At 37.5% G+C, this 27,039-nt stretch overlaps 1 protein-coding gene across 1 annotated transcript; it reads right to left on the bottom strand.

Annotated features, from left to right (window-relative positions):
- Positions 1–1,183: 1,183 nt before the first annotated feature.
- LOC120302586 (F-box/WD repeat-containing protein 4-like) lies at positions 1,184–26,829 on the bottom strand. The gene is made up of 8 exons (XM_039331217.1): positions 26,769–26,829; positions 26,617–26,675; positions 26,371–26,454; positions 25,561–25,619; positions 22,300–22,365; positions 3,670–3,810; positions 3,148–3,289; positions 1,184–1,939 (listed from the first exon to the last, which is right to left on the bottom strand). The coding sequence occupies exons 1-8, from the start codon at positions 26,827–26,829 to the stop codon at positions 1,823–1,825; spliced, it is 729 nt and encodes a 242-aa protein (XP_039187151.1). The 3' UTR covers positions 1,184–1,822.
- Positions 26,830–27,039: the final 210 nt, after the last annotated feature.

Raw genomic sequence — 27,039 nt, 5'->3', positions numbered from 1 at the left:
TAGGTGTGATGCCAAGACTCCTTGCCCAACTGCCAGCAATCTGAATGCATCACATTCTGCTCTCTATCAGCTGGCCATTCTTAGGTACCACAATGGCTGCTTTGGGTAAATAATCAGAGACTAAAATCCCCACCTTCTGACAGTTCATCAAAGCCCTTCAATCTGGCCACTTAATGGAGAAGGGCCTTCCTGGAAGTTTCAAATCTAGTCCTATCAAAGTAGTTTCCTTCCAGTATGGTACCGCTATCCTCCCTGTTGTAGTAAGACTGGGAGATCAAGAATAATAGTTCTGTTCCATTTCTGTCACTGTCAGCACTGCCATACATGGAAATCCCTAAGTTAAATCTCAGTACCACCTCCTAATATCTGCTTTTAAGGTCTGTTTGCACAATTACATAACCCCTTTTTATACCATGGTATGTGGCTTGTCTTACATTTTTATTACTGATACTGAGGCCCTACTAAGTTTATCTGTTACAGCATATCAGAATTTGAATCATAGACAGTGATGACCATATCCAACTATTTTGTTTTAAAATAGATTTTCATGATATTGTCCTTGTTTCCCAATCCCTCATGTATGGAAGAATATTCAGAGTTTATAATCCAGTTTGTTCATCTCTCATTCTACTAAAAACTATTTCCCTTTTGCCTCAATTACACCGATTTATATATCAGACATTAATGAAATGAATGTGTTTCAGACACTGCTTTTTCACTCAATTCTACAAAAAGAACATATTTCTGTCTTACATTGTATTAAATTGTTTAACAATTTAATCATTGCAATTAGAATAAAAAGTAATGTGAGGCATTCCTGTTGGCTGTTTTGGCCAGCCAATACCTATTCTATTCCCATATTTTCATACTGGTTTCTTATTTTTAATGTCTGCAAACTTTTGAGTCCCCTAATAATTTCTTATTTGATGATATTCCTACCTTAAACGGTATCTTATTTAAACTCATATGTACAAGAAGGGGAGTGCATTGTTCAGAAACACTCTAGTGTTTAGAGAACACTGTCTTTAGAGTATTAGTATTCAGGGTATTTCATTTATAAATACAGATGTTTGATGAGAGTGGCCAGAATACCACCCCATGTTTTTGCATCTTCTCTCAGAATTATGCAGATGTTTTTTCAAGTATTAAAAAAAATCCTCCTTTATCTTCACAATTGTGGTAATTTTTCAGGAATATTTATTCTCAGCTTGCTGTGTACATCTTAGATAAGTTAAGTAAATCATGGTACTGAATAAAAGTCAAATGTGACTATTCAGTTACTTTTTGCAATCAAAGATACATTTTGTGTGCTACTTTAATAATTTACTCAATACCAGGCCTGTCAGCATTGATCCAATAAAGCAGTTCTTATATGGTGCCAAACAATAATATTTATACTTGATTTAATTTACAGAGAGTCAACCAAGTTTCCAATCTTATGGCCCAATATTTATTCATGAAAAAAACTGGATGTCAGTAAAGCAGAAATAAAATATTTTCTTCTACTTCACTGTCCAGATACAGTTCCTTCCTCTTTAATTAAATTACCACAATGAAATATATGAACATGCAATATTCAGAAGCCCAAACTATGCTGGTACCAAAGAATATGCACACACTAAGAGTTACTGAACTTCTAGGCATAAGAAAAGTAACCAAAATCAAAAGTGTACAAAATATTGGGTTGGAAAGATACATTAGATTTTACTAACACCAGAAGGCAGAAATGGGATGTTCTTTACCAACTGCTGTTTTATTGTCTTAAAGATGTTATTATTATTATTTTTTGTGCTCCCTGAGTCTGAAGTCCGAGCATATCATGTCAGGAGGTAGTGAAATCAAGGACATATAGTGCTGATGCCAGTGTTGCATAGAGATGAGTGGTGCTGAAACGTAGACAGTATACAGGACTGCTGATAGGGGATGACAAGGAGAAACTCTGCAAAGTAGTAAGAAAAATACTTCTAGATAAGTTATTTTAAAATTAAAATTTTAACAAAGTGACAAAATGACAATCATGTAGCATCTTCACAATTCAATTTTGTAAACCTGCATCTATTGTAAATTTGTAATTCTTTTCTACTGTACTGCAAAGAAGTATTAGAACTGGGCTAAGGCAATATATATATACAGCAATCATAACTATAACTATCTTCAGTAATTATTTCTGGAGCTACACTGAATAAGAATACACTGTTCATAGGCAGTCTTTGGCCTGATACTATTAGTTCAGCAACTGTTCAAAGTTATGATGGTGCTGAACAGTTGTGGCTATGACTGGTTCTCAGAGTTTTGGGCATCCTAGCACCCCCACAGTCATTTGATCTTGATTTGGGCACTTGGCAACTGGCTCACAGGACTGGCTGCAGCACCTGCAATCACAGAAACACTATTTGCAATCTTTTCTGCTGGCTTCTCTAGAAAGTTAGTGAGGAAGCTGGCATGGAAGGTTGCAAGATGTTGGAGTAAGTCTCTCCCACCCATGTACTCAGTCCTTTTGGGCTTGTGCTGCACTCCTTCCCTAAGCTCTAACACACCTCCCTTGCAGCCTCAAGCATCCCTGCAGACCCTTCCCAGACCCCCCCCCGTGAAGTCTCCCTAGGCCTTACCATGCCTCCCTTGCACCCTCACCTTCTTCAGACCCTCACATACTCTCCACTCAAGCCTTGCTACACCCCTCACACCATTGTGCGTCCTTGCCAAGACTCGCCTGCCTGACAGCCTGCTTGCGAGCCACCTCTAGCTTCCAACTCCTTGCCAACTTCATCACTGCCTTGATTGTGGGAAGCCGGCAGGAAGTTTCCTCACTTAACGACCATGGGATTCAGTTAATGACAGCTGACACTGCAGGGATTGCCATTGCTAATCAATGGAATTGAAGTTTATGACTCTATTTTTTAGCAATGGAAATTCCAATCCCAGTTGCCACTGCAAGTCAAGTCTACTTGTTATTATCCCAATGCCACATACATGAGTTTCATTATTCATGCCACATCTTCTCTCCCCAAATCTACCATTCTATCATGTTTATTTGAAAAGCATTAGGAATAAGCAAAAGAACACATTATCCCACTTAGTCACTGTAAGGCAATTTAAATATAGTTCTCTTTATAATCAACTTTTGGGAACATTGTGATGATGCCTCACCTGCAAGCATCTCGTTTGTCGTTTGTCCCAAAGACGTACCACTCCATAATAAGAGGAGCCACTTGCAATCATATGACTTCCATTGCTTCTAATGCAATATAGGGCACTGTCATGTGGTTCTTCCCATTTCTTCACACATTCCCTGGGAAGTCGATGGTAAACAAAATACTGTGAGATAATGTTAGAATATTTTTCACTAAATACTATTTGTCAGTTCTTGTGACAAGGGCCAGTTTGCAGTGGTTAAGGCATCAGGCTAGAAACAGGGAACTGAATTCTAGTCTCACCTTAATCACAAAGCAGTTGGGTAACTTATCCCTAGGAAGGGGGCAATGGGAAAACACTTTTGAAAATATCACCTAGAAAACTGCAGGGGCTTGACCAGGCAGTTACCAGAAGTCTATTTTGTCTTGAAGGTAACAAATTTGTGACTAGTGTGGATTGTTAACAAGTCATCTTGAAACAGCTATCAAATAAGTATTTCCCCCCCAAAAAAATTTTAAAGCAAGATTCCAAACTAACTTTGTGCTTGTTCTTAAATCCCAGTATCTTATGTAGGTATCATATCCACAAGAGAGCAAAGTTGAAGGTGTTTCATAGAAAACATCCAAGACTCCAGCTCCTCTGTGGAAATCTGTTCCAAGACAGGTGATCAGCTGCCCACTGAGGAGAGAAACAAAAATTAAACTCCAGTGCTTACTAACTATGTATCATGGGTATTACCCGAGTTTTTATCTTCACATAGATTTTCAGTAACAATAAAGAAGTGGAGTAAGGCCAAATAAGTGCAGATTAGGAAAAAAATATCAATCATTAGTTGTACAAAAGTGTATCAGATTAAACAAGTATTAGCCACTTTCAGTTTAAAATTATAAAAGCCATTACTCAGTTCTGTTTCTAGCACTATTCAGGCTTTAAGCATCTTTTATGAAGAGCAAGCACAAGTACTATTTATACAGCTATACTGATTTATTAAATTTAGAAAATACAGTAGACAGAGAATTAAGGGAAAGTATTATTTATTGTAACTGATAGTCCACATGTGAGAAGTGCAATTCTTTTGGATATTTATATTATGTTCCAAGTTCTCTGGAACTATCTATCCATGACAATATGCTGCCTCTGGATCAGGGAGAACATTTATCCAGTGAATGAATAGTACTTACTAAGAATAATAATTTTCAACAAATAATGGCTCATTTTAAAAAATTCCCTGGTAGATTGAAGGAATATTTATTTGCTATATAAAATCTCACACATGCTGAAGATATCTAGATTCTCCAAGACCTCTATCTATTTTTATTTTTCTGTTAATAGTCCTAAGAACAAGGCATAAATGCAAGCAACTGTCCCCTTTTATCTATCAATACCAACACAAATCGAATTACTATATATTATAACTGGAAGCCAACGATAATCTATATACTAAGAGTTTAAAACTGAAAAGAAATCTTATTTTGAAGGTCTACTTTCTTCAAACTTTTCTCCTTCCCATGCATTTTTTAAATATATGTATTCTGCTCAAAGACAGATATATAGTCTGTTCACTCTAAATATCCTATATTCTCAAAAAAACCCCACCTTTTTCTTCAGCCTACTTTTTACATATAATATGGACAACAGAAATGACAGTATTTGGGGTTTTTTTCCTCCCAATTCCTCAAATTGGACATTCCTAAGGAAACTATGCAGACCCTTACAATACTTGAATTTGAAGGATCTAAACAACCTTCTCTCGCTTATAATCCTGCATGAGTATTGATTTTAGAATGGTTGCAGGAAATAATGCAGCTGAAATTGGAAGGAACAAAGTCACCAATAATATTAATTCCCTTCCATTGTCCTCCCGCGGTATATAATGGAAAAGATCATTGAGGATTAAAAATAATTCACTGAAAGGCTATTTTGGCACAAATAACCAATTTCACAATCACTGCTCAAGTTTGCAGAATTTTTTAGAGCTTTTTTCCCCACAGTGTTACAGGTAGTCCTTGAGTTAATAGCAATTGGGACCAGGATTGGCATTGCTAAACAATGCAATGTAAAATGTAGGTCCTGGTTGTTCTGTGTGAGTCACTAAGTGGGAAGCAGCAGGAGTCCCAGGTAAAGAATGCAGGAGTGCCACAGGTAGATGGGGAGGCCCAGGGAGGCCTGGCACAGGCCACATGTGAGTTGAGGGAGGAGATGCTGTTGTGTGGTGCAAGCACAGGGAGATTAGGGAAGGGGGCACAGGTTTAGGCAGGCCTGGGAAGGAAGGTGGAGGATGCATGAGAGCTAAGAAAGGCCTAAGGAGAACGTTAGTATAGAGAAGTCCGGGGAACAAGAATGCTGGTTGATTTGTGCAGGTGAGCAAAGGTGTGTATGTGCAAGCAAAGAAAGGCTAGGAGGCAGGGAAGTCTTACCCAGTTGGCTTGTGGACTTCTCTGCTGGCTTTCCCATTGACTTTTCTTGCTGGAAGCTGGCAGAGAATGTCACAAATGGCAGTGACTCAACCACGGGATGCAAGAGCGAACTGATTGCCAAGTGCCCAAATTTTGTTCATGTGACCACAAGGGCACAGCAATAGCCAGGACTCTGGGGACTAGTCATACGTTCCTTCGTTCAGCAACGCTGTAACTTCAAGTGGTCACTGAACAAATGGTTGTAACTCAAGGATTACTTGTACAATTAAAAAAAAGCATAGTGTTAATTGCAGAACCTGAGGATGTATTTAAAATGTTTAATCTTAATTTTATTATTGCCACCGATCATAATACATGTAATCACGTCACAATTGCCAGTCCTTTAGCTAGTGTTCTTCCCTAGAACATGGGATTATTATTATTATTTTAATCTGGAAAAGTCATACATAGGATACATTTTAGGTTTTACATGCCCCGGGACAAATCAAGAATGCAACACTATAAAAAGTTAAGGTAGACCAAAAGAATATGCAAAACAAAATAACAGAAGGACAGCTGAGTAAGGTCCTTAAAAGGTCTGTCTGGCACAAGGTTCTCTGATTAATTAATGCATATTCCTAATTGAGAACCAACATGTCCCATCTGTCCTCCCCCTCCCCAAATCTCCTTTACAAGAGAAAGCCAGGCTGCCACAATTCTCACTAACATTCAGACAACGGCATCCAATGAAGCTCATTCAGCCACTAAAGACTCCCATGTTCCCAGCCCTTCTCCTCCTCCTCCCTAACAGTCTAATCAGAACTGGACACAAAGCACTGAACGCCTTTTCAGACTAGCGCACTGGCTCTCGGTTCATGGGACAATACAGCCTCCACTCCCTAAAGCAACTACTCCCCCCCACCCCTAGTTATTTTGTTACTTTCTGCTCCTTGATCCCATATCAGTCTTTCTGGGGCACCCGAGCCAGAGGCCTAATTCCATCTGTAATCTGGGCTAAAGCTCCATGGGGGTGGGGGGTGGGGATAAAGACCACACAATAGGTGAAATAGAGTCCCAGGAGATGTTCAAACAAGTAAACACCGTTGTGTCAGAGAAGCAAAACTGCTGAGAAAGCAGATTAGTACCAGCAGCACTGGTATCCCCCAGATCAGAAGGTGACCCTACCCGTTCACTAGAGCCAACACGCTTCTGTGATCACAGTACCGACAACATGCTGGGACCAGTCCATCTCCCCCAGTCACTCTCCAAAGAGCAGATTACAGAGAATAACAATTTCTTTGTGGCTGTGTAATTCCCTCCGTGACCGTGACTATGGGCCACTCCATTGGACCTCAATGCCAGGGCCTTAGCAACCATTTAGCAAGACCAGTCGGCCCTAGCAATGCTCCCCCCAAAGCAAACCTCTCGGACAAGCTTTAACATCAAGTATAGGAATTAATCCTCATCTCTTTCCCCCATTCTGAAACCTGAATCCAGGGGTGCTGTGTTATTACTTTGTATTTCTCAAGGCAGGAATTGCTGGACAAGCTGTTAAGATATTAACTCTTGGAGGGAAGAAGTATAGCCAGTTTGCTTTACAAACCTATGTCAAGAAGTAATGACATCTATAGTTCAAAAAGGAAGTAAGTAGAATTCCATCATCTTAGAAAAAAAAGCGGACCCGAAGAAGAAATTTTTACAAATCGGTTAGAAACTGTAAAACTGAGGTTTGATAGGCTTGATACTAGGCACCATGCCTAGTAATCATGGCCAGGTATACAGCCTCACAGAGCCATCCATGTTAGTGCAGCCTGGATTCCTTCCTCTGCCTAGTGCTAGAAATGCTGAGCCTTGCTTTCCTGTATTCCCTTAAAATGGGGAACAACTAATAGGGATGCTTCTTTACCTATAGGGGAAAAGCATCTTGATGAACTGAAAACATTTTTCTATCTGTTTAAATAAACCCAAGTGAATCAATCAGATGGGAAATGTGGTAGTGAAAGTTATCAGATATGTTCTCCAGATTTTAGCTGCAAAATCTGGAAAAATTTCACTTTGTAAAAAAAAAAAAAAAGTCTAAAATGCCATGCACATGATTGCTCATAAAGCAGACAGATGCCCCTTTGTCTAGTATGAGGAACATGTGACCCTCTGTTGGATTCCTAAGCCCATTAGCCTTAGCCAATTGCACCTATAGTTAGGGATGATGAGAACTATAGTTCATCTCAGGAGGGCAACAGGGATCCTTTAATTTCTCTTTAATTTCAATTGGCACTGTTCCTCAGCTGGATATGCTTAAAGAATATCACTCTTTACTTTTTCAGTATTCAACAGAACGGATATAAAGAAAAAATAAAATAGAAAATAGAATAAAATAGGGGGGTTTTTTTAGTTTAAGTTACCAAAAGGTTTAAAAGCAAGAATTGGTATAATAGACGATCCACAAATGCAGAAATGTGGGCTGCTTCTGTAAATTGTATTATATAGGATACGGATTTTGAATTCTTGTTTTGCCTGGTTAATTCTAATATGAGAGAAATAGCTAAACACTTTTAACATTTAGGATTAATATCACTATCATCACAATTTTTGATATTACACTAATCAACATTAGAAGCAAGATGCAGAGGATTCATAATAGTGCTGAATAAATAACTGCCCCTTCTCATTCACCAAATTTTGTTAGAGTTCCAGACATTATCCTCCATTAATAACCTCCCTATTTTTACTGTTTATTCTTTTTTCTTTCAAAGAAAAAGAAGCGGGGGAAGGAAAACAGCATTTTTAAAACCCTGTGATTGACAGCCTCAGAAAGTCTTTTTCATTTTCAGACAAGACAGGCAGATGCTGACTGAGGTTCATCCGATATGATAGAGGCCTTGCCTCTGATACAGAGATGGCATTTCAGTATGGAAGCATAACATTGGTATGTTCTACATCTCCATTTATGAGATCCCATTACTGTGAGGCCTATACTGTAACTATTCCACAGGAACTTGCTTTATCCTGGCAAGAGATATTCAGCATTTACAAGTGCCCATTTTCTCTTTTGTCCCAGACTTGGCTTCCCATCAGCATGCTCCTCACCTATATTCCAGGCCACAAAAGAATAAAATTTAAAGCTGATGGCAGATGGAACAGTTTAACTTTAAGAGTTAATCCTGAGACCTCTCATTTATATATAAAAATATTTCAGAAAAGTTAGCTATAATATCTGCAAATGCAATAATCTTCCTAATAACAGGATTATTGTATCATAAATTGTTATTAAGATGGAGCATATTTCATCAAACATATGTAAAATGTACTAGGGGAGAGATAAAATAAGCAGACCAAAATCATAGTTATATGCAATAGAGCCACAGAAAAAAATAAAACCAGAATGCATGGTTACAAGGTAGAATTCAGCCTCAAGAGATTTTTTTGCAAAATTAAATCTGCAAGAAAGTGGGAATTAGAGAGCAACAGAACTGGAGAAATCATTGCTCTGGATATAGTGGGATGGATGAAAGACAGAAAGCAGTTTGCCATTTCTTCCATCTTTTTAATGCCGCGACCCCCAACCGGTCATAAGTCGAGGACAACTCAACCGGTCGTAAGTCGAGGACTACTCAACTGGTGCAGCACCGTTTGCAGAATGGGACTTTTGGCGGGCTCAGCAGGGCAGAGACAGCCTGGACAATTCCTATTGGCTTTTGAAAGCCAATAGAATTAGACTCTATTCAAGAGAGTCTATTCTATTGGCTTTCAAAAGCCAATAGAATAAAAGGGAGTAGCACAGCTAAGGAAAAGGGGAAAAAAAAGGCGGACTGCGTTGTTTGGCGACCCCCGTGAAATGGTCGTTCGACCCCAAATGGGGTACCGACCCACAGGTTGAGAACCACTGATCTATCTCTTCAAAGTATTGTTTCTGGACACTTGTTCATTTATCTTTTGAGCTATTATGGTATTCTGTAGCAAAAGTAAACCTTGGGAATAAGATCCAGTTGACAAATTGATTTAACCACTCAAATAAGTACTTATAACTGCTTGTGTGGGTCATCTGGCAGAAACAATCACCCCCTTCAGTTCCATAGATCAGAGAGGTAAATCATAATCCCATTTTATCCTATATTAGTTGAATATCATCTGACTAGTTTATGGAAGAGAAAGTTCTTAAATTATCTTAAATCAATACTTAAAGTATTTTTTTCTGTTCATAAATACTACAGAAATATCGGAATTCCTACTAATAATGTCTTTTTTCAGTTGATAAGAAGCTCTTGTATCTATCACTACCACCCAAGTTCTTTTCAAGTAGCATAGTTATCATCTTAACAAAGTCAAAGGTTGCCTGCTCAATAGCTGGAGTGCTGAATACACAGTCATCTGGAGGAGGAATCAGTTTGTTTTAATTTGCCACAATAGTATTCTTCTTGAAATGGTGCTCAAACAGCAAATTTCACTAACTAAAAAAATAAATCGCATACGATTAATAAGCCAGAACAGAATCAAATAAGTTGGTAAGTTGTTACTGGATTTCTTATCTTTGCTGCTGAATACACTTCATTTTGTAAAGGTAAGCTCTAGTCATTTTCTGAAACATCAATAGAGTATCTTATACCATAGTATTTAATGATCAATCACAGACAGACATGTATTTTCACAGACAAAAATCTATTTTAATACACAGTTGCTTTTAAATTCCACATCTCTAGATAGCCCACAGTGGTTAGTTAAGTAAAATAGCAATGGGTTATTTGTGAGATGTCTATACACCTTGTACAGTTTTTGTGTACTTATTCTTGAGGAGCAAATATTACAATTTTGCAAACATGAAAGAATATCCTTTTCTCCTTTCCAAGCTTTGGGAGTATCACCTGCATTTTCTCCCTTTTGATTCTTTCAATTGGAAAACAAATGTGCTTCTCTGAATATATAGAAGTGTTTTTTTGTCCTGTTCTTTATTTTTATTATCAGGATGTACTAACCCAATGATATGGTTTTGATTTAAATTCACTATTAATGTGTGAATACCTAAGAATAGTAATTTTGATATAAATAAGTCAACATTAACAATGTATTTCTTTTACAACATTTCAAAAATCAAAAATAAGTTTTGAACCAAAAACCTGTCTTATATGAGCACTAAGACAGCAACACTTTTCCAACAATTATTTTTAATAATTGTAAGTTTCCTAAAAGATAAAGCACTACCAAGCTAATTCTGTGTGGTCATACCCAAAATTCACATCTTAAATATTCTCAATCATGTAATCATATAATTCATCCATTTTCAGTCATGTAATCATATAGTTCATTCATATGCACTAATATAAATAATGTATATTTTTAATATAGACTTTTTTTTTAATCGGACATTTACTTTTTAGTAATGATTCCTATTCTTTCATTGAAGAAAGAAAAATTGAAAATATAGTTAAAGAGAGCAGGAACCATTTAGTTAAAGTACATGAAATATAGAAAACACTGTATTTTCTCCATCAGATACAACAGTGAACAGGAGCCAGGATCTATCATGTTCCAGGAGCGTGTGTCTGTGTTTATATAAATAAATAAAACACTTTATATATGGCCATGTTTTGCCATTTTTATATATGGCCATGATGTGCCATTTTTTAAAACCAGATATCTCTCCTGGCACATGTTAATAATGGGAAAAAGTCTTTTTTGTTTGCTTTTATTTGCAATTTGCATTTCTAATAAACTTTTTGGCTGTACAAGACATTCATTCATGAGAAACAATCAATCAGAAGAAAAGCAATTTATTCCTTTGATGAACTCCTAGCTAAAAGTTTATTAATACATTAACAAGTTTCCAAGACTGTTTATAAAAAGAATAAACATAAAAAGCACTCTGGGGCACAACAATAACAATAGTTTTCTAAGCAGTCTCCTCTCCTGAAAAAAGTTAACTCCAGACAATACCTAATTTATAATGCTTCCTTTAGCCAGCTGGAGGCATACATGTCTTTAGTTTGGCTAGGATCGTAATGATAGCTGCACTGATGGAGACAGAGAAAGCTTTTGCCCTCTTTTCTTCTGGTGACTCTGAATTAGCCCACACACACTTTAAAGGATCCAATAAAGAGATACAATTTCTTTACCTTTCCTAGCTCTGAGACCCTGGACGTTTTTGTTGTCCTGGTTGTCGTAAGGTTAAGTTCAGAGGATAAATTGACAAGCTAGCGATGGGAAAAAGGCAGTTTCCTCAAATAAAGCCAAAATGATGCAAAAGAGACCCCTCTGGGGCTTTTATTTGGGAAAACAAACAGAAATGGCACTAAGTCCTTCTGCTTTACAGGCCAATTTAACTATCAAACCAATTCTCTCCCTCCCAGAAGCAAAGAGGGAAGAGAGACACGGCAATATGACAATGGCAAGAAACATTCAGGAGAGAAAGGACAAAGCAAACTGTCTGTCTCCTTGCCTTTCTTACCCAAGGTCCTTTTTTTAAGCACACGTGTGTTCTTGTAAAAACTATTAGATTGCAATTTGTATAACATGGTGACCCCCAAATTCAGACGTTTAACCCTTTTTCTCTGCAAAGAATGTGAAGAATGTCTTGAAGGTGGGGGAATTCTCTGAAATGGGGTGAATGTAGTATGGAGAATTGGTAGGGAGTTGTGTGAGAATAAGCCACTGTATAGCTTCTTTCTGAACAGTCAGCACTTTGGGGGTCTCAGAGAAGAAAGAAAGAAAGAAAGAAAGAAAGAAAGAAAGAAAGAAAGAAAGAAAGAAAGAAAGAAAGAAAGAAAGAAAGAAAGAAAGAAAGAAAGAATTAGGTAGGTAGGTAGGTAGGTACAGGATTGAGCTAAACCCAGGAATAAAATATGTTCCTGTACCATATTTAGATGCTGTTTATGATTTATTCTCTTGTCATCTAAAGAAATAGCAAAAATGCCTTATAAACATGAATCTGCTCAGAATCAAAGAATCTCATCTCATATATAATGGAAGATAATTTATTTAGGGTGTTATAGAAATGCTCTGTAGGCAAGGCAATGGGAGCCAAAAAAAGAATGGAGAAGGTCAAAAGTCATTAATTCAAGGGAAACTCAAGGGTGTTCTAGTGTGCAGAAAAAGAATTCTCCAAGCTACAAAGAGCAGCTAAAAAAAAGAAAGTTCAAGTCTCCCCAGAACACATTAAAGCTGTGATGGTAGTACATGTTTACTTGAAAACATGTTTCATTGAAATCAATGAAATTCCATTTAAGGATTGGGAGTGAGGTACAAATGTTTCTCTTTTGTTTAGGGTATATGTGTGTATGAAAGAGACACACTAGTAATAGTCAAGTTAGGAATTTTCCTACGTTTTGATGCACCGAGCCCAAAAAATTTGCCATCACTGGGTGTAGGATAACAATTATTGAATCAAAATAACTAACTGGACTAACTTACAAAATGCTGGGATCCATGACTCCTGTGGGAATGAAATTTGGGAAGTTATAACTGCTTCAGTGCTACTCCATCTTCCAACTACATTTCCCAGAAACCCATAGGATAAGTGGCACAAGGGAAGGTGGGAGGGACATATCCCCATCCCTCTTCCCGCTTCTCTCTAGCCCCTGCACCCAACTGACTGGCAGAAACAGGGAAGCAATGATTGGCTGCTTTGAAACCAAGGGCTGCTTTGAAACCAAGGCTGAAATTTGAAATCCTTTAAGAGGAGTGGGCAGCAAGCAAACAATGAGATAATGACTCAGATGCCTGTTGGCAAGATAAGGCTGGCTGGGAGATGTTGCCAGTCCATAGGTCAGCCCTCTTCCACCCTGAAGGGAGGCAGACCTTAGGGATATGCCGGAATGGGGAGTGGGGTGGAATTTACATCACAAACTGAGGTTCCCTGTATTTGCCCTCTTCCCAAGAAAATGGTAGGCAGTTCCATGGATCAATTAAAGAACAGGAATGATTTCCCATGCTCCCTGCAAGTTTCCCACAAACAAAGTCAATAGAGAAGCTGGCAGGAAGTCCAATTCCCTCTTACTCTCGCTGTTGTGCTCAGTTGACTGGCTGCAAGGGTCTGATGGGTGAGCAAGAATGGGCTGCTTTGGAACAGAGGCTGAAATCTGCTCCTGGTGCACCTGATTCTAATTTTAGGTATTTGAGGTAGTATAAATGTAGGGGTTTATTTTTTCCACATGTGAAATTTATATTCATCTAAATTGCACAATAGATTTCAAAGTGTAAATGGTGCGTATTTATTATATCACCTTTGTCAGTCAATCAACAATATTGATCATAATGATCAAATATCTGTATGTTGAAACATATTGAGAGTCAAACATTTCATTGAGGTGCATTTATTTTTTTTACAAAACTGTACATAAAAGGCAATTTGGTTATCTTGATCAATACTGAGATGCAAATTCCAAATTTGTGTGGAGCTTATCCATTTCTCCAAAGGGGAGATGCAAAAAACCATTATAAGAGAATGTCAAATTATGCATGTGCAGCTTTGCTGTGCTTCTATAACACACAAAAATCAACTGCAGAACAATTCCTCATGGCTTTTACATTCAACTCAGGTTTCGATTTTATATATGATATGTTGAACTTTCCTATTAAAACATTTGGAAGATGTTTAAACCTGGCTCTGTACAGATCAGGTGTGTCTAGAAATCAGTCATGACTCCTAATAACTGCCAATCCAAGCAGTTTTCTTGGCAGCATATTTGGAAATGGTTTCCCTCTGCCTTCCTCCTAGAGTTGGGATAAAGTTAGTGCTTCAAAATTATCCAGTTAACTAAAGCGTTAAAACTCACAGTGTTCTGTTTCTGGCCTAGCGTCCTTAATCTCAATCTCATTGTATGAATTCCCTAAAGCTAACATGCATGTAGATCAGGGGTGTCAAACTGCCGGCCCGCAGGTTGGATGCATCGTGAAACCACGCCCACCCTATTGCCGACAATGGAAAAACAGTCACGATACATCACGACACATCACATGACGTTGCGAGTTTGACACACTGTGTTGATGCATCTGCAAGCAAGTTTGCACAAATTCATATGCATATGTAGGCTGTAGTCAACTTATAACTGTTATGGTACCTGCTCATTAAGGTCCTAATTGTGATAGTTGTAAAGCAACTTACCCACATAACCGACCCCTATTTTACAACCATGTGCAAATCACCATGGTTGTTAAGCAAATTCAAGGCTGTTAAGCAAATGGTCATTAAGCAAACCCATTGTTTGTTGTGGAATGTTTTTGCTGAAAACCGGAAATAAACATTGGTCTTTAGCAAATATACTGTAAATTGCAATCAAGTGAGCATGGGATATTGCAAATGGCTGTAAATGCAGACTGATTGCTGAGGGCCCAAAATGTGGTCATGTCACTATGTGGAGAGGACAGTGGCTGTCAGAACTTTGGAACCAGTTTGTAATACCTTTGGGAGGGGGGGATCAGTGGCAACTTCAAACGGTTGCTATCAGTTGTACGTCACGGCTACTTCTACATGTACAAATACATATATAAGCATTTAAACTAAATGTAGCATACCAGCTACCTCAATATATCCCTATCTGAAGAAAGAAGAAAAAGCACCAAAAAGATGAAAAAGAACAAATCCAAGAGCCTGAAAGGTAAAGACTTATGTCTTTCTCTTCACACAGGCTCTCCCTCATTCCATTTCCTTTTTTCCTTCTTCTTCCATTGGGAAAAAGAACTGCAATCTTTATCTTTCTCTCCACTGCTATTACCTGGGGGTGGGGTGGAACCACAGGCCAAAAGCAACCACATGTGCTTACTCATAATGATTCAAAAAGTAGAGTAGGTAGCAGGCCAGCCCACTTTACACGGCTAATAAGAAAAACTAATTACCGAAAGAGGTTAAAGAGGGACAGATAAAAGGGATACAAAATTTCAATATGCTAGGAGACAATTTGGGTTAGAAATGTAAAATTTACTCAAGCGCAAAATTTAAGAGAAAATTTTTATAAAATGTTTTATAGATGGCATTTGGACCCCCAAAAGTTGTCCCGCATGTATCCTAATTTACAGCCCAAATGTTGAGATGTGGAAGCTCAGATGCAACTTATTTTCATATTTGGTGGACTTGTAGAGATATAAAAGCTTTTTGGATTAAGATTTGGTGGAATATTCAAAAAATTTTTAAGAGAAAGATAAAGTTTACTCCACAATTATTTTTGTTGGGTATTACGGTTGATTTTGATGTTAAAGAAATTAATTTGATGCAAGATTATTGGTGGGGCAAAATTGGAAGAAAAACTCTTTGCCTACTATGGAAGAATGGATAGTTAAGGTGTCTAACTTAGCAGAAATGGTGAAAATTTCCGCTTATCTGAAGGACCATTCACAAGAAAAATATATTTCGGTCTGGAGAAGATGGATTGATTATATTCAAAAGAAATATGAGACTGAAAAGTATTATCTTGCTTATGAGTAGATTTTAGGTTATTGTTAATAGCTTAATATGATTGAATTTATACTATTTTTAGTGTTATGGTTTAACTGTATTATTATTTTTATTTTTAATTTGTTAATATTTGTTTTGAAAAAGGAGTTAAAGTATGTTATGGATTTGATTGTTAGTAGAGTTGGGTAATGTTAGTTAGATTATGATTATTTATTTGTAACCCCGTTATCAGCTCTGGGAAGTGGGGGAGGGAGGGAGGGGTGGGAGGGTTTTAAGTTACATATTGTAAAAAATTTTTAAAACTTTTAATAAAAAAAATTCAATATGCTAAAAAGGGTTAAGAAGTAGGGCAATGCAACAATATTGATTAGGTGTCAGAGATAGCATGAAACCAGTTTCAGTGCATTAAAGAAATTGAGAACTGAAACATAAAAATTACATGGTTCCTTTTTTAAGGAAAGAAAAAGCAGTCACAATTACTTTTTAAAAAAGAGTATTTATAGGAATGGGAAAGAGAACAAATGTTTTTAAATATATCATTTTTTAATATATTTAAATATGATGGATGTGCAGTATTTCAAACCTGGAAAAGGAAACTTGGACTGTGCATGGCCACAATCACAGCACTCATTCACTATTCCTTAAACCAAGCACATCTCTTCCCAGGATCATGCTTCAGCCTGTAATGGCACCTGTGCAATCCAAGAAGAGATGCAACCACACATGCTCTGAAGCATACTTCCTTTAAGCATTGCACAGCCCTATGACACTGAGCTATGGTATCAAGAGTATATATTAGAGCAGAGATCCCCAACCTTTTGGGCACCAGGGACTAGTTCCGTCAGGAGAGGGGTTTTTTTGCAGACTGGAGGGGGTGTGGTTTGCGTGCTGCCTGCATCCTGGGGATGGGGCTTCGCTTGTTTGCACGGACCGGTTTCTGGCATGCCACAGACCGGTGCTGGTCCTCGGACCGGGGGTTGGGGACCTCTGTATCACAGTATGAAGAAAAGACTCCTTGATCAGATGATCATTTCTCCTGGCTTAGCATTCACTAGCAGCCAGTTTTACTGCCACAGATATTTAAAGAAGAAAGCACGTATATTCAAGTGTTTACACTTATTTAGCAACACACAGATTCATAGTGCGTTTGGTCACTTCCAGCTTGTCTTTTTGAGGTTTTTCTGTTTCTAAAGTTTCTGCAGAAACCACAATAGTTGTGATCATTAGGAGATTCAGCAGTGATTAGTAACACTAACTTTTAATGGTTGTGAATGCCTGTATGTGAACCTGGGCTATCTAGGTAACGTTGGGTTGGTGTACCAGCTGGGCCATTGTGCAATAGCAGCATTTCACAAGTGATGCTCAAATCCCTGAGACTATTGGTATTAAGGAACTAAAACATACATACTTTGAGCAAGGAATTTGAGTTGATGTTACAAAATTCAGGGCGGCAAGGACAACCAGAAGCTTGTTCTGAGTCATTCTGCCCCCAAATCATATTGGTGGATATATGCTTGATGTGGATGATATAATCTGAACATAAAAAATCACAATGTCTTATTTTTGCCAATGGTCAGAGCACATGAGGACAGCAAGGATGAAGCAATTAGGATGGTCTATTCCAGACACTCAATAGAGTCTGAGGATTTTCTGAGAGGACTTGGGGACTTTCTGGTAGGCTGCTCCATGTCACATTGGTCAACCTCTGAAAGGAGGAGAGGATAAGAGTATTGAACAATATTGCTCCTGTGAAGACTCTTCCCAGTTCCTGACTGTGAGATCCTTGGATTTGCAAAGCCCAAGTTCAAACTGTCAAAGTAACATATTTCTTCACTCTTATTTAGTCTTCAGATTCTCACCCAAAGTAACTCAGAAACTCTTAAGAAAGGACAAACAGGGTAATGTTTCTGCAGGCCAAGTGAATATATTTGAAGGCTTCTCTGATAGTAAAGTTGCTTGTATTTATTCGGGTTCCCGATATCATTTGAATAGAATCATGTAAGATAAGAGGGGCAGTATCTTGCATTGTTACCTGGGATTCTTTTGAGTGAACAGAGAAGAAATCTACTAACAAAGTGGACAGAAGCTCTGCAGTATGAGCATTGCCACTTGGTGACTAGACCCATGCTGTCTCTCTCCTTTTAGGCAATTGTGATGTAATTAATGCTTCTCTAAGGGATGACCCAATGCCACCTACCTTGAAAATGATGGTGTTGGTCCTTTTTTTAAAGAGGCTTTCAACTGAACTGGACAGGTTTTAACTCTTCCTATTTAGAGGAAGATTGTTAAACAGATTTTATAAGTAAATTGGGATAAAGTATCATTTGTTTGCTGATGGACTAGAAATATTGTAGAAATCTTGGAAAATATTAATGGTTGTAAGGGAATAGATGGGGAAAAAAGAAATAAGACTAAGCCCTAGCAGTGATGGTAAACCTTTTAGAGATCGAGTGCCCAAAACCTGGCCCCATCCCCTGCCCCCATCCCACCCATCCACAGGGACACTCACTGTCTCCATGGCCTGCTGCAGATTGCCCAGGCAGCCCAGCAGTGCCATGATGGCCACACCATCCACCCGTGCCCCACAGCATCAACTGTGTGCGATGGGGCGCGAGGGCAGAATCTTGTCCCCGCTGCCCGGCTGCCATGTCCTTGGCTGCATTGCTCCGCGTGGGCTGCATTCGGGGGTGACTCTCCTCCGGGGGGGACTGCTGGTAAGGAGGGGCCGTGGGGAGAGGTGGGGCTGGGGCGACGGCACACATGCCCACAGAGAGGGCTCTGAGTACCGCCTCTGGCACCCGTGCCATAGGTTCGCCACCACTGCCCTAGCAATATGACAATGATATTTATCAATAAATATCTGAATCTTCTGGGAAGATTATTTCTGGTGGTTGCTCCATTTCTACTCCCCTGAAAGCAGATGTCCTTCCCTTGTGGCTCGTGGCTCTTGCTGAAATAGGAGATGAAAGTTGCAGCCAGGGGAGCCTTTGCTATTGTGGCCCAACTTTTAAGTTAGAAAAATATGAGCATGATAACTTATACCCTTATTACCATGTAACTAGATTATTATCATGCACTCTTAATGGAGCTACCTTTGAAGATGACTTATATGGTACAGTTGAAGAGTCTGCCTTATGCTATATGCAGTGGTGGGATTCAAATATCTGAACAACTGGTTCTCTGTGTGGACACCACTTCCGGAAGTCTGTTCTGAACCAGGGAGGCCTCCCCAGCTCAGAATGGATTTCCGGAAGTAGTGTCCATGCACTTCCAGCAGTCTGTTCTGAGCCTTGCAAAAAAGGGCTAGGGCATCAGCTGGTTCGACGAAGTCAACAAAAACTGAACCGGCTGAATCCCACCATTGGCTATATAATTTTGCCCTTACTATATGAATATTCAGATAAAGTGACCCAAGATTCTGCCTTTATAAGAGATCTATATACTGGAATGCTGGTTTTCTCAGTGGTAACCCTTATTCTAGAATACACTGAAATTTTGTAAAGCCATGAAAACTGTACATTTAAAACAGACACTTGATATCTAGTAATCAGCAATGATTATGTGCCATTAAGTTGGTGCTGATTTTCAGCTACCACACAGATAAATATTCTCCAGGACATCTGTCTCCAGTCTGATCCTTTATATTTAATTTTTTTCAATGTTGTAAAAATATACAGAACAAATAAAAACAAAAATATAAAATAAGAACTAGAAAAAAAGAAATAAGAAAAAGTAAAGCACAACTATGCCTTCTACCCTCTATCGAATATCCTCTTAACTTTTTCCCCAACCTCTTCTTAATCTGCAAATCCTGAGATTATCAATTCAATTTCTTGTTCTTTCAATAAAAAGTCCATATAAGATTTTCAGTCTTTGAGAAGAGTATTACTTTTTCTCTGACCAAGCTTGTCAGCTTCACCATTTCTGCAAATTTGGTTAATTTTACAATCCAATATCCAATCTGATCCTTTACCTGATCTGTTCAATAGTGCCATAGTAACTGAGTCCATCCTCCTTGCTGCTGGTCTTCCTCTTTTTTCTTCCATCTTTCCCAATATTATAGACTTCTACAGAGAACTAGGTTTTCTATAATATGTCTAAAATATGATAATCTAAGACTGGTCTTTGTGCTTTGAATGAGAGCTCTGTATCGATTTATTTTATGATCCATTGATTTGTTTTTTTGATTGAATTATTAACTTGGGGCAACTGAGTTTTATGAATTAATGGATTTTATACAGATTTTGTGAGAAGGATATTAATGGATTTTATATTGCTGGTATTTTGGAATATAACAATGTGTCTAATGAGAGAGCGGTATAAAAATGTAAAAAATAGATCTGTATCTGGCATATATCAAGGAGAAACAAGTAAGATATTATATGAGGGTTACAGAAAAAGGAGAAAAATAAACAAAAAAATCTGATGGCATACTGACAAATTGAACCAATTTGATATAGTTAGTGGTTAAGGTGCTGGCCTAGAAACCAGGAGATTGCTTACTGGTGTACACCGCTTAGAGAGTGCTTGCACTTAAAGCGGTATATAAATCTCATAAATAAATAAATAAATAAATAAATGTGAGTTCTAGTCCTGCCTTAAGCATGAATGTTGATTAACTGACTGGGCTGGTCACTCTCTCAGCCCAACCTGCCTCACAGGGTTCTTCTTGTGGAGAAAACAGGAGGAGGAGAAGGAAGGTATGTTGCTGCCTTGAATTACTTATAAAGTAATAAAGATGGGATTAAAAAAATCTAAAAATCCACATTCTTTTTGAATAACAAGGATGAAAAATGAGGTAGCACTATCACCAAGGACCAAGACTACTGTAAAGAAATAATATTCAGTGCTCTAAATTATACCACAAATAATGCATTATGATCGGAATGTCCCAAAATGAGAATATTCCTAAAACATTTGAGATTGAAAAGTCAATTTGAATGTAGTTTTATTTTATTTATATTGTACAATAAATTGCAGAAAAAGACACAATTACAGTTACCTCATACCAGTGTATGTTTTTTAGAGTAAGAAGCAAAATGTAGTGAATGTTGCATTATTCTGAATGCTTGAAGCTACTCATAACAACAGAGAAAGAGATGGACATAGTTTTCTCTATAATATAAGATCAACGGTCCTCTAAAAAGAAACACCCCCAAATAAAAATAGTCCTTGTTTAAAAAAGAATAATGTAGTAACAAATAAAAAAAAAAGACAAAAGGATGGCATAGAGAGCTATAGACACACCTATTTGATCCTTTTTCTCTAAAGGCCCCGTTTTCACCAGTAATCATTCCTCATGTGAGGATGTCTGACCAACTATAGATTATATCTAAATTATGCAATGTCCACTCCTCCCCATTTGAGAGGCCCAAGAGGAGCTGCCCATTGGTATACTACATTCCATTACAACAACTGAAAAGGGAGGGATCCATGAATTTGCACCCACTGTAAGAAGAATCTTATTGGCTAGTCTCCCAGGCTTTAGCTTTGCCTGTCAGTCAGGCTTTTGCCTTATTGAAAGATCAAACTCCATCCTGCCTGTTCATTACCGTAATCCTGTTTTCTACATAGCTTTATTATCTGTGGAAGCTTCCTTGGGAAAGGCAGAAAAGGTGACATAGTCACTCCCTATTTGCTTTTAAGAGTTGTTTCTATGTGCAGTAACCCAGAAAAAGTTCATGGGCAAGGAGACTGGATATATGAAGTAAACTGAACATCATCTTCCCATAGTCTAAATGCAATACTTAGATTAAGCCTTCTTAATGCAAAGAAACCATGATATTATTCTGTATCACAGTATTATAGTCAATTAATTTTATAAGCATACTGCTCTGCAAAAAGATTTCTGTGTACAGAATGTTTTTCTGTGAATCGTACTTATGTCTCAGGAATGAGACATCATTCCCTGAAAACATGTCATGTATTTATTCCTTATATTTAAATGGCAAACAATCCACAGTAAGTTACCAAATATGATAGCAAGAACAAATTTAGGGGCATAAGTCACTTCTTGATGTAGGTTCAACAATGCCAATAAAATGGATTATTGGCTATGAAATGTATCCTAATAATTTAATCATTTGACAGAAAAGGGAAGACAAGCCAACTCTTAGCAAAAAGCAGAATAGACAAAAGAAGACCCTGTAGATTTACATTGCCAATAACTAGGGAAACAAGACACAAAGCATAGATAAGGTTACTATTTTATATTAGGATGGATGGAAGGTTGAGCCAACCTTGAGCCCATCAGGATCAAACTCCAGGCAGGCTGGGGCAGAGTTTGCTTGCAATACTGCATTCTAATCACTGCACCACTAGGGCTCCTAGTTCTTCTTCTATTTAGAAGAACTAAATGATTTCATTAGTTCCTATTCATGCCATTCTTACCTCCCTAAGTCCCAGATTCTCAAAGGTGAATTATGTCCACAGCATGCTGTTCCAGTCACAAATGAACTATTAAAGAAGAAAACAAGGAATATTAGATTTGTATCACTATTAAATATTTGTGCTATAAGTAAATGAATATGCCAAAGACTTGTGAATTGCAATGCACAGAGTTTCCATGCCTGACAGTTCAACAGACAAAGAAAGAATAGTACAAATCTCAAGAAGTCCATGTCTAGTCATTGAAGTAGGACAATTTGTATATTCCCTCATGCTAGCTGAGTTTATTGGATTGAAATCCAATATCACTGGAGAGCAGCAGATTAGGGAGAACTAGAATAAGGAATATGGGAAACTGTTCTTTTAATACCAGTTCTGATATGCAGAACATTAATATAGGCAAAATCATAACTGTGCCATAATGATCATATGATATCCATTTCCTAAAACAAGGGAAGCATCTGTCAGCAAACTATTTCAAGATGCTTTGATAACACTGGACAGCCAAACACATACCTGAATCATCCTAATATCTGTAACATGGTTCCATTTGGGACATTCTTCCCCAGAAGTGAGAAGGACCCCCAGTCTCCTGGCCTTTCAAAACTGTCTAAAAAACTGGCTCTTTCATGCTGCTTGGGGCTAAAAGAGGAGCACCCTGAAGGACCTCCCCTGCCTTTTAATTTATATTTAATAATGAATTTTGGCAATTCTTGCCTCTATTTTAAATGTTTTATATTCAGTTTTGATGCTTTAACCTTTTTGTTTGTACATCATTCAGAGATGGGTAGTTTCTAAATAAAAAAATAAAACAATATTGGTACTGGTGGGGAGAATTACATAGGAATTCAGCGAAGGCTTGGAATGGAAAGATCAAATGCAATGTTGCACTTCATTTATACTCTCTAAATCTAATCTATTAGTAAAATTATCTTTGTTCCTTTTCCAGTTAAGAAAACTTTATTTAACAATATTAAAGAGCATATAGATGATACTGTATATAAAACTATAGCATTTCTGACTTTTAAGAAGTGCATTAACTATGCTTTTATAATTATTGTTTTTAGTCTTATAATCCTTATATTTTATTTATTAAAAACATTTGTATAGTATTTATAACATTTAAAACAAAGATATATTTTCAAAAGAGGTATTTATGAATGAACAGATCTTGACTGGGATTGCACAATTATTACTCAATGTAACATTAATACAAATTTCATGCAGAGTATACTGAAATGTTTATTATATAAAGTATAAATTTTAATGTCAACATCTCCACTATATTATTGTTTATAAATGTCAAAAAAGAAGACAAAGAAAAAAAAATCCCTAAAAATAATACAGGTAGTCCTCCACTACTCTTGAGCCCAAAATTTCTGTTGCTTAGTGAAAAAGTTAAGTGAGTTTTGCCCCATTTTACAACCTTTCTTAACACAGTTGTTAAGTGAATCACTGACACTGTGAAGTTAGTAACACTGTTGCTAAGTGAAACTGGCTTCCCCATTGACTCTGTTAGAAAATTACAAAAGGGGATCACGTAACCCCAGGACACTGCAACCATCATAAATACATGCTAGTTGCCAACTTCCGAGGCCTGACAAAAAGTGACTGACCCAAAATTATCAATCTTGTGGATGTGGAAGCACTAGAACTCACTGCATCCAGGCTTCTAGTCTAATGCCTTAATCACTATATCAAACAGGCTCTCATTCATGAATTACTTTTTTAAAAAGTGGTTTCATTTCAACGTTGATTCCTCAAATTCTCCGAGTAGTGCTGTGAATATTTTTCCAATATTTGGGGGGGGGTTGTTACATGTCCACCACGTTATAATAGAATATTTTTCTTCTTTTCTTCTTTTCTTTTGTGGCACTTCCAACATTTATCGCTGCATGATTTATCTATTTTAGCTATTATTGATAGAATTTTACATCATCAGTAAAACATTTTATACCAGTTCTTTCTCAAAACATAATTTGGATGGAATTTTATAGATATGTTCTATATTACTGATCTTTGCATACAAGTGCCCTTCTCTCTAAAATACAAATATAAAATAAAATAAAATAAAATAAAAAGTGACTACATTATATAGCACTATATCAGTGGTTCTCAACCTTTTTATACGGCGACCCCCGGTCACATGGACGTGCTGCGCATGCGCGGCGTGCGTGCCCGGCGGCGCCCCCATGTGTGGCGCGCGTGCGCGGCGGCGCCCCCTGAGGGGGAAAAATGGCGGATCGCGTTGTTTGGCGACCCCCGTAAAATGGTTGTTCGACCCCAAATGGGGTCGCGACCCATAGGTTGAGAACCGCTGCACTATATGGATCAGAACTGACCATCCATTTTACTGGCTATGTAATGTATACACAGGAAAGAAGTTAAAAATTATATTCACAACTATTTATGAAGAAACTGTGGCTCCTTCTATCTAAGAGATCAATTCAAAGAAATCAAAATATTTGTTAATCTGGAAATTCTGATAAAATATAATCAGTTCACACATTAAACTACTTATCCCTAAGACGCTGTGCTTAGATGTACTGTAGTACAATTCTCATATTCTTGGAAGCTAAGCTACTCAGGCATATTTCTAGAATTTATAAATCCTCCATCACATTTTGAGGACATAAACGTATTAACTTTTTGGATTTTGTTTTGTTAAGATCTACACTGAGAATGCCAAGAACCTGAGCTAACAAACTGCTTTTTATGCATCAACCAGCAGCATATTCTTTTCACCAAAATATCCGAACACAAGAATTCATTCCACACCTCATGGGTTACCCAAGATAAGTCTTTAGAACATCTGCAAGCTCTTAAATATAGGGCGGCACATCAATTGATCCCCCAAGTCAGCAAGCAGTCTTGTACTCAATGGAGCCCAGAACTAAAAAAAAAAAATCCTGAATTTTGTCTCTTTTTGTCTCTTTAGCATAAGCCATTAATAAATGGTAAAGCCAATTACCGTGGTTAGAAACATAATAGCAGCTTGGAAATCACTGAAGTGGGCAATTCAGTTTTTAAGATTTCTGTCTTGCTTTTTCTCTCTCTCCCTTGCTCAACACAGACACACAGGTCTTTCAGAAGAAGGTATGCAACATCCTTCCAGTGGCTGCACAGGTCTAAATTAGCATCAAGGTATGTCAATAGGACTGAAGAGAGGGGTGGAGACCATCAACACTAATCCCCGCTATTCTGCTTGTATAGCCTGTTGTGATTGGGATTAGAAATTTCTTGGTGGGTTGGCTTGCAAATTGCACCACTTCCCGCAAACTACACAGAATCTGAACCACAAATTCATCCCATTCTAGAAGAATCTGAAAGTTTTCATAATTCAAATAAAAATAATTTCTAATATTGAGGCAAATATAAGGTCCTAACATCGCATTTCACTTCCACAACTGTAACTTTTGTTGTTAGCACAAATAATTTATTTTTTAAATGTCTGAATTGTAATTACTAGGAAGAAAATGTTATTTGCTCCTCTAATATTTTATACTTTGTTTTATTATGAAGAAGTAGAATTGGGATTAAAAACTTTCAGAATAATAGCAATAGAATTATATGCCCTGGATATATTTAGATACATATAATCTTTTTATAATTGTGCATTCTAATTTTCTCTAAATAAATTTGTTTTCTTCATGCAAAGGATATCTACAATCACTTCACCTATTCCTTCCTAAAAACATTGATAATAAAGATGTCAATATCAGGTCAGCTATTCCCACTCATCTCTTGCAAACTGATTTTGAGAAAATGTAGGTATCTCAAATATTTTCATCTTTGCTCAACCCTAAATTGATTTAATTTAACCTTCCATATTAGAAAAGCCGTTTATTCTTCATCTATTATTTTTTGAGTCTTTAAGAAGGAACACCATCTTCCAAACAAATTCTTTCCAGGTACAATAATAATCTTCTCTATTAGAAATATCCCTCAATCTCCATCTATTATTTTATTGGACAAATCTTCCGGAACTAACAAGGAAATTTGGTTGGGAAAAAGTAATTTCTATCTCCTACAAAAAGTAGAACAGAAGATTCTGAGAGAACTTCTAACACTTACATTTTGTTCAGCAACTCTTTCCATTCCACGGTTTCCCGTTAAGGATGGGTAGGGGATATGCAGAGGAGAATTGTCTCTGTCCCCCTAAGAACAAAGAGCCAGCAGGGAGAAACTTCAATGTTGCATCTTCTTCATTTATCTCCCATTTTTCAAAGCTCTTCCCATAACTTTGGGCATAGGGTGCTATATTTCTCTGTTGGTAGTAACCCTACCAGTTGCCTTATTACCAAATCAGGATCCCTTTACTTCAGACTCCAAAGAATCAGTAGATTCAGGCTGGGCTTGTGCAGCTATTGCCAATGAACCTGTTGTAATAGATTGGAAACATGAGCATCATTAGCTGATTTCTACACTCTTTCTACGCTTGAATAGCCTTTTCAATTAATTAGATATTTTACTCTGCATCTCTTCACCAGGAATCCAAACAATAATTCCCGTCTCAAATTTTTCCTCTCCCATCATCGAGATAGGTATGTGACAGAAGTGCACATGAGGCAAGAAATTTTAGGACCCAAAAGGAACACTTTGAAATCAGATTACAGAAACTGCAGATGAAAAATGACAACCTTTATTAGTACTGCCATGAGAAAATGACCAATAATTGTCATCTAGCATCTTGAGTGATCATCTAGAGCAGAGGTCCCCAACCCCCAGTCCGTGGACTAGTAC

The sequence above is a fragment of the Crotalus tigris genome, unplaced genomic scaffold (assembly GCF_016545835.1).
Source record: "Crotalus tigris isolate CLP2741 ecotype Arizona unplaced genomic scaffold, ASM1654583v1 scf7180000024434.2432810, whole genome shotgun sequence".
NCBI classification, from domain to species: Eukaryota; Metazoa; Chordata; class Lepidosauria; order Squamata; family Viperidae; genus Crotalus; species Crotalus tigris.
Note: the sequence above shows the minus strand (reverse complement) of the source record. Positions and strands in the feature narration are given on the sequence as shown.

What these genes read in the sequence shown, in the direction of transcription:
- LOC120302586 (XM_039331217.1), bottom strand. Translation starts at nt 26,829, where the DNA reads ATGGGAGAGGAAAAATTTGAGACGGGAATTATTGTTTGGATTCCTGGT. An exon ending in CTGATTCTTTGGAGTCTGAA is followed by an intron (nt 26,455 to 26,616) that starts GTAAAGGGATCC and finishes CTTTGTTCTTAG; the next exon opens with GGGGACAGAGACAATTCTCC. An exon ending in TGTAGTTTGCGGGAAGTGGT is followed by an intron (nt 22,366 to 25,560) that starts GCAATTTGCAAG and finishes CTTCTTTAATAG; the next exon opens with TTCATTTGTGACTGGAACAG.